The following is a 13661-nucleotide window of genomic DNA, read 5'->3' as shown; positions in this document are numbered from 1 at the left end:
CTCATAAAAGACCTGACAGAAAGAGCTTTCGATCAATTCACTCCTGTGTCAAGTATTGTAGGAAAGGCTCATCCTGAAACGACTAATACTCATACTTGAGAAGAGGCTCGAGCTCGTTCCACTACAGGCCATATCCCGATCCGGAAGGTCATGCAGAGGCCATGTTCTCAAACTCACAGTGAACAAAGAAGACGAATAACTCATTTTTGTTGGTATGATTGTCAACAAAATGTTAACTTTCAAGCCCTTGTAAGCTGATTTTTAGACGATTTTGTTCAACATTCTTTTAACATCATACGAAATATGTCATCTGCTCTCAGACAATGAAGATCCGGTCTTCGATACCTGTCCATCTGATATCACACTCAATGAACCACTGGAGAGTTTCGTCAACTTCACTATCATGGTCAACTGGACACGACCCGGGGTGACCGACAACGTTGGCGTGGTTCGATTGGATGAAACTCATGAACCAGGCAGTGTCTTTGGCATTGGCAGTCACCTGGTTACGTACACAGCCTACGATGCTGCTGATAATATGGCTACTTGTCAGTTCAACGTCATTGTGAATGGTAGGCTCGTTTATTATGCTCCTCTACTCACATTTGTGAACATTTATGCTTTAGGTCTATGTACAGAGACTCAAAAGGCAGTAGTAAATTTTGGTGAAACATATCTGCAAAAATGAATGTAATGTTGAGCACCTGTCACCTTCGCATTATCTGATAGGGCTTGCACCTGACGAAAAAGATGTACCACCTAAATTTGAAGTACACCTCAGAATATCCAAATATTTGTACTTGCACATTTCTCATTGATACTTGTTCTCCTGTCACTCCCACAGACGTGCAGCCGCCAGTTATTACCGGCTGTCCCGTGAACCTTCCTAGGTTCCCAACGGACCCCACTCGGGATACAGCCAGAGCATTCTGGGATGAACCTCAAGCTTCAGACAACTCGGGCAGCGTAACTCGGACCTCTAACTATGACGTTGGTGATGCGTTCCCTGTCGGAGATACCGTGGTGGTGTACACGGCAGAGGATGGCAGTGGTAACACCGTCAACTGCAGCTTTGTTGTCCAGGTCTATGGTAGGTGAAAAAACCAACCATTAAACCTCGGTCTTAATAATATGTATTACATGACAATGAAAGGATTTCGCTGTTTGATTAGAGTTCTGTTTCGCTCTTAAATACATGTACAATGTTCATGTTATCTCATACCATGTTTTACCAAACACTGACCAATCACCAGCTATTCATGCAAGCTGTCAGTCGACATACGAAAATGTGTTTGACTTCCTTCATCAATAATTAGGACTACCTTCTAGAGTACCTACCACGTCTTATGAACGTTCTTGTACCACAGATAATGAGCCTCCTGCATTTACTGGCTGCCCCTTCCAAGGAGTCACCAGTGACACAGGTCTGCAGAGCGATCGTGGAGTAGCTTCGTGGTCAGAACCACAAGGCACAGATAACGTGGCGGTAGCCAATGTACAGTCAGACTACCGGCCAGGAGATAGCTTCCCATTGGGTGCAACTGTCGTCACATACACTGTGACTGATACCGCAGGATTGGTCGCCGAATGTGCATTTACGATTACCATTTCGGGTAGGTGTAAGCGCGCAATGAGCTCTTTTTGCTGGCACCATTGGCGATGATGTAGTGATTTCCGGAGTGATTTTTTTTAAAGATAATGCCACATTTGTTGTTTTCCCCAATAACAGATGGTGAGAATCCCAGCTTGACCAACTGCCCAGCGAGTTTCACTCTAACGGTGGAGTTAGCCACAGACACAGCCGTTGCAGATTGGATTCCGCCGACTGCCTTGGACAACTCCGGCACAGTGACCCTGTCTACGACCTTTGAACCCGGCCAGTCACTTTTGCCTGGTGAATACAGCGTGACGTACACCGCCACCGATCCGGCAGGCCGGACAGCAACATGTCCTGTCTTCACTATCACTGTGGAACCAAGTAAGATATTTTGCTCTTGCCGACTGGATCGAGTCCTGCCACTCGTTTTGACGAATACAATTGACACATGATTTTCACATACTGATGTCTGTCTGTATGACACGTTCACTGTGGCTCCATATGATGCTGATCGAGCGTGATGCAGAACGGGCTAGAGAGTAAGATGGTTGAAATGGTTGAAAGGAATCAGTCTGATTTAATATAGGCCCTGGTGAATCTTAATTTGTTTTACGATGCGATGTTCTTCCATTGATTCTGCTTTGCTTCCAGATCACAATGAATGTTCTCTGCCAGAAGTCATGGGGGAATGTTCATCTCGAGGATTGACATGTGTCAATCAGCTGGAAGGTTACACATGCGACTGTCCCACCGGCTTTTTCAAGGCTGGAAACTCAGATACCTGCCTGCGTACGTATGATGATTTCTCGTTCGAAACCCCTGAAAATAATTCAAGAGAAAGTGGTCCGACAACTTTGGCCCACAAGGGTATAGACCAGTATAAAATAAATTACTACCGAGGCAAATGATAAATAGGCCTACCCTCTGTTCTAACAATCAGAACAAACACCCAAAGTCAAATCCCGAAGCCCATTGCCAAGTTGGAAAATAAGCCTTCCACTTTACTGTAAGATTCAGCACCTTTGGGGTCAAATGTCATAATGATTTCTCAAAAAATACAACCTCAGTGTTCAGTTCTAGTAGTCTGGAACCCTCCTCGAGTTTTTCACAAACACTGAAAATGAAGGCCCACAAACCTCTCTACCATGACAAGCGAAGACATCACAAACATTATTCAGTCAGCATAGGCATTTTAGGTCATTTTACACAAACTTAATTAAGGCCGTGAAACAAAAACATAAGACATTGCAGAGGTATGATGAAGCCGCCCCTGATTGTTTCGAAAAAAAAAAATGGCCAAGCAATCCATGTGTAAAACAGAAAAACGGAGTGTTTAAACCCCAAATCTACAAAACTTTAACTGCATTTATAATTATAATAACCTAAAAAAACATACAAAGTCCTGATTTTTTTAACAAACAGAAGGAAGAATGTTTCGTTTTACTTTCGTCATTGTGGAGATCAGCAACAGCCCAGCTGTATTCACTAACGACCTCACTGATCCCACCTCAGTTGCGTTTCTTTCACATCAGAGACGCCTTGAGAACTTGGTAAGAGACTTAAGAATTAAGAGTCCACTTTGGATAATGGCCGTGGACGTTTGTTGCCTCGATTTGGTCTAATTGGTTCAACATCTTAGAATTTGTTAAGGTCAGAATTAACGGCTAAGTTGGAATGTGCTCCGAATTACCGATAATGACCAAGTTGCTCACATCAAGTTAAATAGTAATTGAAAGTAGAATAACATCAGTCTTTTCTCTAAATGTTTCGTTTCTGTGTTGTTGTAGTTCAGTATTGCCTTCGGCAATCTATCCGAGTTCGGCCGCATCATTGTCTTGTACTTCTTCAGTGGTAGCATAGGTGTGGAAGCATTGATTTCAGTCAACGGGAACTCCACGGCCAACCAAACGGACGTGGAAAATTCCATTGATGCCGCCATCTCAGCAGATGATTTATTCTTAAATTCAGAATATAAGGTCACCCCCAGCGCCACTACCTTTTTGGAAGGTACGTGGTAGGCTTATAAGTATAGCTGTTTTAGGCCGTAGTCTTCAAAGACGACTTGCTATAATAGTTAGGATGATACTACAGACCTACAATGGATCAGGTATTAAACTGTGTGTATATACGTTACTGACTGAATGAGAGGCATAAATAATTAGCATTGCAATGATAATCAGACTCTACCAACAAATTAGCGTACGTAATTGTTTAGATTCTTTAAACATGTACAAACCGTCACCGAACAGCTTTAATGAAAAAACTCCCTTTGGGGGAAAGCAAGTCAATAAATAAAACTCTATTACTTGTAAAAGAACTTGAAACTTTTAAATGTAAGTTGCAATTGAACGATTATAAGTAACAACTTTCAGTATGTGCGCATAATGGTTATCGGTGAGTTTAATGATAGCCTTATGATTGTGCAGGATGATGACCGTTGACTTAAGTGGCGCATCTATTCCTTTGTGTTCCATAAAAAAAAATATATATATCTTCTTGTTGGCATTTTTAAGGGTGGTTGGTGCCCTTTTGGCTTTTATGCAAATCCGAATTTCCACACTCGTGAGCAAAACTGTGATATCATTCAGGGCGGAAACTTCAATTTCACATCTGTTTCAGCATAATAGTCATCAAATTCCATCTTATAATAATAGTCATCAGAATATTTACGGGCTTGCCTTGGTTATTTTTCCTGTCAGTGGTTCATTGTCGTTTCAGCATGACAGCAAATCAATGAGAAAACAGTATACACAAAACGATTTCGGATTTGAGTTTACAATTTGAAGAGAAAAAATCCTAATAAGAAGGGTGTGTTACTGAAGTGACAGCACAGCAACAGCGCCCTCAGTTGTCAGGAAAAGCATGGAACATTTCAAACGTTTAAAAGGTGCACTAAAACGTTTACCCAAAAGGGTTGTTCTACAGTTTCAACACATTTCAGAGGACTAGATATTTGCTACAATTAAGTTTCAGTGTACAATTCATTTCATAGACACTTTAAAAAAAAAAAAATTGGCATCTTCGAATCAGACGCTTGATGGCGCTATGCATTATGAATTCTTGATTCTTTGTTTCTTTCATTTCGACAGAAGTTTGCCTGGATGGGTTCTGTGACAATGGAGGAACATGCCAACCCAATGCTTCCAGCTACCTCAGCTCCTGCGTGTTCGTATAACCTGGTTTATTGCACTTAAGTGGCTTTCAAACATGTGAATGGCACAATACATAATTAACTTAGATTACCCTCCATCAATCAATCCTATAGTAGAAACAAAAAGATGTTGGAGTGTAGTATTTATTTGTTAAGAAGTAGGAAATGTTGAGTGGTTTGTTTTTTTAGAGCATTGGCAAATAAACATGGGACAGGTTGTAGCCAATTCCATCACAAGGCAAATCATAATTATGATCCAAAAGTCAAATCCCAGTCAAATTACAAATCAAATCAAATCACAAGTTTAATCATTAGTCGAATTGCAAGTAGATCCACTAGTCTGATTGGAAGTCAAATTCCATGTCCAATCACAACTAAGGTCATAATTTACAATTAGGGATTAACTGGACCTACAAATGCCCCGGTCCACAGTGACACTTGATTTTAGACTTTTGATGACTTATCAGAATTATAATACGATTTCATGGTGGCAAACACAAACGAAATATACTATGTTAGGTCCTCCATGGAACGTTTTGCTGCAAAGGATGTTAATTCTCAGTCTAACTTCTCAGTTCCTTATTGAGTGGTCGGGCACAACCCGACCACTCTTTGGATCTGTTACGATTAATCTTTCTTTCTTTCTTTTTTTTTTTTTCCGGACAATACTTCTCCGCGGGTTTTCTCTTAAACGGTATATGGTATGAACTTGTAACTTTCAATATATATCGACCCTCATCCGAAGTGGTGCATATTACTCTGACGTCACGATTACGTCATCGGGTGTCAAATTACACGCGATTTTAGAGGAAAAAAGGGCCAAATACTTTCATCTATAACTCTTAAACAAAATGATCAAATATGTTCCAACTTTGTAATCAGATAGACCATTAGGTGATCAACACTTTTTGTCGTGTACGTGAACTCGCTTGACCTTTACTTCCGGGTCCACCGGAAGGTCAAAGTTACGTGAATTGAAAATGAAGACTTTAGCCTGAAATCAAAACAAAGCACAATTTCTTCCACACGGTTTACGGTATGATCATAAAACCTACTGTGAACTTGTACCATGTTACGAAGATAGTATAACTGTTGTTACGTCATCATGACGTCATCAGGTATCAAATTACAAGCGATTTGATTGCACGATTTGACAAAATACTTTGACCTATATCTCTTGAACTAAATAGGGTATCGTGTTCGTTTTTTCGTGAGGTTGTAGACGGTGCCTTGAGCAACATTTATTATTCCCGGGCACAAAACTGCTTGACCTTTACTTCCGGTGTTACCGGAAGTGCAATAGAAACTGAATCTAACTCTAAAACGGAAGCATTTCCGTACAGACAAATACATTATGGAAGTGTTAAGTGAGGAATGCCAATCACAAAAACATTATTTTGACGTCATCCACGAAAGGGCGCCCTCCAGCGGTACATGGAAAACAGTTTAATCTTTTAAAATGTTAAAACCCTCAATCAAATTTTTATGATATAATTGCCCCTATATATCCCGTGAGCAACCACAAATGAATTTGCAAGGTTTCATAATCATGACGTCATCAGACCGGAAGTTACTGTAGGGAGAATTCAACAATGACCATTTTATGTGTTAAGTTAAATCCATCATTTGATCCCTGTCTCATGACTTTGTTTTTTGCCCCCCCCCAAAAAAAATGACATCTGTTACACTTTATATTGACCTTTTGCTTCCAAATACTGTGACGTCATCAAACTGGAAGTTAGCTGTTATTATTACATACACTTAATTTCCATATTTCCATGCGTTATTTTTACTTAATGATTAACAAGTGTCCTCCCTTCCCTGTTTTGACTGATGACGCCATCAAACCGGAAATAACTTGTACTCAAACTGTTTACTGAAATTTATCACACCTTAAAAGACGCATTATTTTTGTAAAAAATAATTGGTACTGGAAATGTTGAAGTTCTTGGTCCTTTTTTTCTGACATAAACATATTCATAACTTAATTGGACAATATCTAATGAAATGGTTGTCTACCCGACCACTCTGCGTTTGTAACAACAAACGCGAACCTCTAGTTTGTATTTGTATTTTTAGATGCTCACGCAGCGACTGCAGCGTATTGACTTAACGTGCCATTCTGTGAATACATTTTATATTAAACATAATAATGATGGTTTCATCTTTCAGGTGTCCTGCAGGTTTCAGTGGAGACAGATGTGAGACAGTGAACGGTACGGGTAACCTTACTACCTTACTACCTTGTTACTAAAAAAAGGCTTAAAACACCTTTATCATTTAAATTTTGATATTTTTTTCTCATGAATAACGCCACCACGATTGTGTTAAAAAGTGGCCTTTAAAAATATATGTGGCCTTTAAAAAAGAGTCACATTTTGGGAGTAATGACTGCATAAACTTTTTTCCTGAAGCCAAAAACTATTAGTTAAGTCGGAAGATAGGGTTCCCATGCACCCCCTGGATATATTTTTTTTTTACCTGCTTTTTGTAATCCTTAGGATGTCTAATGAATGAATTTTGATGTTCCCAAGATCAAATATTGTCCCTTGGGGTTCATTTGGCGGCCATATTGGCGGCCACCTTGGATTTCGAAAAAAATCGGTTATTGACATAACATTTGAGTCAGGCATCATAGGAAGACCAATGAACACATTTTTTTGAGTAATTTGGGTTTGAGGAATCGATTGAAGGCTTTGTTTTTTATAATTTGGCGGCCATCTTGGATTTTGACCAAAATCGGCTATTTGACGTCATTTTTGAACTAGGATCATGGGTAAGTAAATGGACATGTTTTGGGGGGTAATTTGGGTTTGAGGAATCAATTGAAAGTATTATTTTCATAATTGGGCGGCCATCTTGGTGGTCATCTTTGATTCCGACGAAAATCGGTTATTTGACGTAAACTTTGAAATAGGCATCACAGGAAGACAAGTGAACACGTTTTCGGGGGTAATTTGGGCATGACATATCGAATGAATATACATGTATTTTTTTAATAATTGAAACAAGTTAAAAAAAACCTTAAAAATTATAATTTGCACTAAGAATCTTGCAAAACACTAATCTACATGTATTCCAAAGTCCTAATAATGTTCCAGGGGTTAAAGGGTTAGGATGTGCTGGGGTGGAATGGAGAAAATAGAGCTGTTTCATTTCCATGGAAGTTTCCCATTGTAAAGCACAGCGTCTCACCATTAGCCTCTCACCAAATCCTACTGTCTGGCTTCTCGTGCCAACCCTGTTTCTGCTGAATGACAGATAGTGTCAGCGAGTCCATGGTACTATTATACAAGGTTGCTCCGGGTAGGTGGAACTCATTAGAATTGGTTGTCTGTCCACCTAGGTGAAGGACAACTCTGATCACAAACCCTAAACAAAGTTTCATAATCAATCTCTTTATGCTCTTCTAATATTGATTCTCCGCTTCCACAACAGTTTTCTGCTGTAAGTCAATGAGTGATGGATGGGCCACATCACCATACTGGCATGATTATCCCCCACCGCGATATATAAATATGCTATGATTGTTAGTTAACTATCACCATTTCCAGCTAATACTAAAGATTAAGCCTACACCTTAATTTGTCTTTCATGATGCCTAGTTCAAAAGTTATGTCAAATGACCAATTTTCGTCGAAATCCAAGATGACCACCAAGATGGCCGCCCAATTATAAAAATAATGCTTTCAATCGATTCCGCACACCCAACTTACCCCGCAAAACATGTTCATTTGTCTTCCTATGATGCCTGGCTCCAAAATTATGTCAATAACTGATTTTTGTCAAAATCCAAGATGGCCGCCAAGATGGCCGCCAAATGAACCCCATGTGACAATATTTGATCTCGGGAACATCAAAATTCGTTATCTAGACACCCTAAAGATTACAAAAAAGTATATCCAGGGGGTGCATGGGAACCCTATCTTCCGACTAGACAACTCCTTTCGTTCAAACTCATTTAAACAATTATTCGAAAACATGTGGTGAACGTTTCTATGGTAGTTATCTCGGCCGGCTGTTACTATTCCGGTATTTAGTCATGCAACCTCTAATAATGTGTCGCGATTGGTTCACAGATACCAGCCTCTCATCTGCAGCTATTGTGGCCATTATCGCGAGTATCCTGGGTCTTCTCTTTATCGTTATTCCTACCGGTATGCTCGTGTTTCTGACGATGACGAAAAGAGCAAGGCTGGCTTGGTGGAATAGGCAACAGAGCGCCACCACGCGCCCATCTGAGCGGCGCAAGGCAATGTACGAGTCCCCACACCCTAGGATATACCTGGTGAGAGCCTATAGCTGCCGTTTTTCTTTTCTGCAATCTTGTTGGGTTATTTTACCGTACAACTACTCTTGGTCCTAGACTGGATCTCATTTCCATAATGGACCTCTATCAAGCTGCCACCATTTTAGTAATGTTCCCTGTATCCAATAACCTTATGGTAACGTGCGTAGCCAATCGGCTTCCCTAGCCCTGACAGGTCTTATGACGTCGGCACCTGCGGTTGAATGCCACAGCTCTGGTGATGCTTGCAGTTGAGCCCTTCTACACCTCAGTGGTAGTGTGGATTGATTTGGTGTTGATTTGGGGTGGGGTGACCTAGTGGATTGGGTGGATCACGGGTGGATTTAATGTGGATCACTGTGGATCACAATCATCAATAAATGAGGCGTAGGAGATTTGTTTGACTTCCTTGGCCCCACCTGATCAATTGTGAGTTTTATTCTCATCAGCTCTGCCTTTTATAGGCCAACATCCCTATAGTCTTGTACACACGTACTTAACTCTATACAAGAGGATTTGACCAATCAGATATCAGTATAGGTGACTAAGGACATGCCCACTCAACAGTGCTATTGGCTCATACAGTTGAGACCAGGCAGACTGTCACAGACTTTGTCACAGTATTGTGAATGACAACGTTTTGTGCAAAAAGGAACCAGACTATTTTTCCTTCTAGCTTCGCTTTGGTAACGTTTATTTGAATGAAAAAATCAAAATGGCCGCAACAAGATTCCCTGCAAACTAGATGAACCAAATCGTGTCCCGGGTACTTCGGCAGCACTACGCAGGATTCGCTTGAATTCAGCTTAAAAGCCCTTTTGAGGATTATTGAATTGGAATTTATTTCAGAACAATCGGAACTAGTAAGAATTTTGTTCGATCTAAAGGGAAGAGTAAAAACACAATTTTACGCTGTAGTGCGGCGTTTTTGTTGGTGTTTGATTTGTTACGCTTTTTGTGCCAATCCTAGATATCCCACGTTAAATATTAAAAATTAATTGGGTCTTACTTGCGTCTCATATTTTGTGCATTGTTTGTGTGCACATAATGTGCATTATTACAGAACAAAGGCTTCAGACCGTCCTTGTCGGAATTTACCATCCCTTACATGGCACGGTCCGGGGAGGCGGACATTCCGGTAAGTGAGAGATCCAATTACATATTCAGCAGATAGAAGATATGAAAACAGTGGCCTCAAGGACGTTAATACATTGAGGATGAGGTCAGGATATTTCCCTGACACATTTTGGTGACCGGAATTGAGCCGTTGGATCACACACCATCCCCACCTCTGCATTGTGTATCTAAAAACAGACTGATTGACATAACCAACCATTGGTTGAAACAATATGTGTCCAACCAATCGGATTGGTTGGACAGTGACATTTTAACCAATATTGGTTATTTAAACCAATGTGTTTTTATAGCGGACAGGCAGTACAGTCACTGTGTGGACCTCCGAGCAAAACATGTCCACACAGTGCAGGTCGTGCATACGTTGTGTGGACTTGCCCACGTCGACACGAGGTTCCCCTCTTTGAAAAAAAAAATATTTTAGAGACATTAATTTGTGGGTTTTATCCGTTGTAAAATGAAGAGGAGCTCTCAAGGAAATCATGATCACACATTTGGGTTGAAAGAGTGTTCATAGTGCGAGTATACAAAGACGTTTTGCCCGATTTTTCTTAACTTAACTACACGAAAAGAAGGAATATCGACTTTAGGTGTGTAAGGTGAACGTGTGCTCTTACGAGAACTACCTTATGGGGTACTCACACAAAGGGAACAGTGGTACCCCATTATGCATCACAAGTGCGTGTGTTTGTAATTACGTAAACACCAGCAATCGTGGACCTAGGACAAAAGGGTAGAATGCGTCCATGATCGTGTACAAAACCAATGAGAGCTGTTGCTTAAAAGTTAAATACAAACAAAGGAATGAGAATTACGGAGAAATGGGGCTCCACAATCGCCGGTGTTCATGAAGATGTGTTTGTTTATGGTGTAAATCGAGGACACACACGTGCAACATCATCGGTGAAGCAAGGACAGGAACCAAATCGAGGACGACCTCGATTAGAAAACGTGTACAAAACCAATGAGAGCTGTTGCGAATAAGTTGTAATACAAACAAAGGAAAAGGGAGAAAGAACAAAAGAAGATCCTCGATTTACACCTGTATGTGTGCAAAGGGTGCTCGGCCGCTCCTGGACCGTGACTCGTCCCAATTAAAACATGTACGTACATTGAGTTAGCATAATCTTGATCTTGAAATCATTTATTTTGTTCATGCAGCTTCGCCAGATGATGTCAAGAGACGAAAGCATTTATTACTAAGCTCATAATTGCTATCGGCGTGAACTGAGGGAAAAAATCCTAACTTTCTAAAATATAAGTAGAGTATACATTATTTGGGTTGTTTTTCACTCGAACTCAGGACATTTCCAATGGCAATGGTGACCTCATTTGTGACCTCCACTCTCATTGGATAGGTTTGGTTCAAACTTTGACCAAGCTGCAACGCGGCCAGCGCAACTAATTATTCCTGCTTTGCTCTTGACAGTAATGTATCAACATGCTTTGCCGCCTCGCGAACCACAAAAGATTTAGAAGAGAACAAGGTCGGGTCCGAAACACTTGGCCTACGGTCGGATATATTAACACACGAGTCTACGGGGAGTGGCTGCAGCCGCTAGCCAGTGGCTTTCATAGGTGCGCGTGTTATTTCCGGCCGTAGCCAAGTGATTCGCATATACAGCCTTAGAAATCACCAACGCACTTACTAGCTAGCAATTTTTATATACAGCCTGTCTAAAAAAAAAATGGTACAATCGAAAACGATTTTTTTTTTCATTATTAAATCTCAACATAAGTAAGTCGTTTTGAGCATCACATTAAAGGAAAAAGACCAGGCTTGCAATACTTTTCGTTTCATCTCATTTGCTTTTGTCAATCCAGAGATAACTCCAGTTTACTGCGGAACACAAAAATCGAGTTTGTTTCTTTTGCCAAGTTGCAATCTTTTGTGAGCTTCAAGACAGCATGGCACAGAACTCGAAACAACTCTGCCCATGCATAAAAGTGGCACAAAATCGATTTTGGTGTATCGCACTAAATTGATTATATCTCTGAATTGACAAAAGCAAATAAGATCAAACAAACACTATTGGAAAGCCCAGTCTTTGTTCTTTAATATTATGCCAAGTAAGAATGACTTATTATGAAATTTCGTTTTTAACACTTTTTTTTCTGATTGTACCATTTTTTGAATAAGACAGGCTGTATATACATATATATTTTTGGTTGGGACCAAAAAGATACATTATAAATAAAATTACGTAAAACTGGCCAAAAGATTCAGTCAAAATGTGCCAAAAGAAGTATCATTTTCTGCTTTGTAAATTAAAAACTACGTACGATGTCATACTGAAATAAAACATTTTAAGCATTGGTATTGCCATCAACTGTAATATTAATTGATGTAAAAGCGTGTCCCTAAATTTTGACAAGGGATGTTTTTAAAGCTTCATTGTGCCATTTTGGTCCTATATTAGACTGGAACACCGCCGCTAAATTAAAGGGGATAACAAAAGATCCTTTCAGTCCTCCAGTGTTGGGTCTTTTGTTGAAAACAGTCCTCGATCGTACGGTTATGTGCTTAGTCTATGGGAAAGTATTTTATTACAGACGCAAAGGGAAGCACAAAGCATTGTCCTCGAGCGTGTAGAAATTCACGACTGTGTGTGTAGTTGGGGCAGAGTATATATATATATATTTTTAGTGTTATGAGATATTTATGTATTGTAGTGACAATTTCGTGGGAGATTTTTTGAATACATGTTAATTTTGTTTTATGGTATCTTGAATATATATTTGTATAATGGTATTTTTTATGCTTAAATCTTTATAACATTAATATTAATGGTTAGGCATTTTAATCCTAGGACGGTCGCTATACTGGTTGTATCAAAAAAGGTAATCCAAAATTAATCGCTATAGAAAAGCTAGAAAAATGTTGAAACTCAAAGTGGTTTCATCTTATATGTTACATCATTAGCTTTTAATTGATACCATAATTACACCTCTTTTTAATCACAGATGACTGAACACCATTGCTTGCAACACAAATGCCCAAAAGCCTCTTTTACAAGTGTAACGATACGGTTTTTGGATTTCAATTATGAATCATTCATAAGGAGCATGAATAATGCGATGACCATTTATGGCTGTTAATTTCAGTGTACTTACCCAGCGAATGTAACGGTCCTAGTAGTGAATAAGTTCAGACATAATTATGTTCGTCGATATTCATATCAAAGTCAATACTTCTTCTGAGCCATTTTTTGCACGACGAGGGGTTGTAGTCATTGCTATCCGCTCCGTTCACAAGTACCCCCTCACCGGCAAAGAAAGTACAGTTGGGGATGACCGAACGACGCCATCCAGGGCCAAGTTCGGGCAAGGACCATTAGTCGACTAGTGGTTGATCTGTGACGTACCTTACGCCTGCGCACTAATAGCAAAGTGCGAACGTCTCTAGTCGAACGCTGGTCAAATTGTCATTGCAAAACGTCTGGATCCTGGCTCCCTGCTGTACGTTATGAACGCGCGCGGCTATGGTTACC

The 13661-nt window shown here is 40.1% G+C and overlaps 1 protein-coding gene across 6 annotated transcripts in view; it reads left to right on the top strand.

Moving 5' to 3' along the window:
• Positions 1-12074, top strand: part of LOC119743234 — a 46511-nt gene extending 34437 nt beyond the window's left edge. For all 6 annotated transcript variants that reach the window (XM_038219637.1, XM_038219635.1, XM_038219636.1 and 3 more), the window contains 12 exons: positions 321-572; positions 845-1090; positions 1368-1613; positions 1730-1978; positions 2249-2386; positions 3020-3147; positions 3385-3604; positions 4687-4762; positions 6921-6964; positions 8828-9036; positions 10100-10174; positions 11332-12074. In XM_038219637.1, the coding sequence (XP_038075565.1) occupies positions 321-572; positions 845-1090; positions 1368-1613; positions 1730-1978; positions 2249-2386; positions 3020-3147; positions 3385-3604; positions 4687-4762; positions 6921-6964; positions 8828-9036; positions 10100-10174; positions 11332-11373 (1925 nt within the window). In that variant the 3' untranslated portion in view covers positions 11374-12074. The remainder of the gene's footprint in view (positions 1-320; positions 573-844; positions 1091-1367; positions 1614-1729; positions 1979-2248; positions 2387-3019; positions 3148-3384; positions 3605-4686; positions 4763-6920; positions 6965-8827; positions 9037-10099; positions 10175-11331) is intronic.
• The last annotated feature ends 1587 nt before the right edge of the window (positions 12075-13661 follow it).

Source organism: Patiria miniata, unplaced genomic scaffold (assembly GCF_015706575.1).
Source record: "Patiria miniata isolate m_02_andy unplaced genomic scaffold, ASM1570657v1 HiC_scaffold_6, whole genome shotgun sequence".
Taxonomy (NCBI): Eukaryota; Metazoa; Echinodermata; class Asteroidea; order Valvatida; family Asterinidae; genus Patiria; species Patiria miniata.
This window is presented reverse-complemented; position numbering and strand designations above follow the sequence as displayed.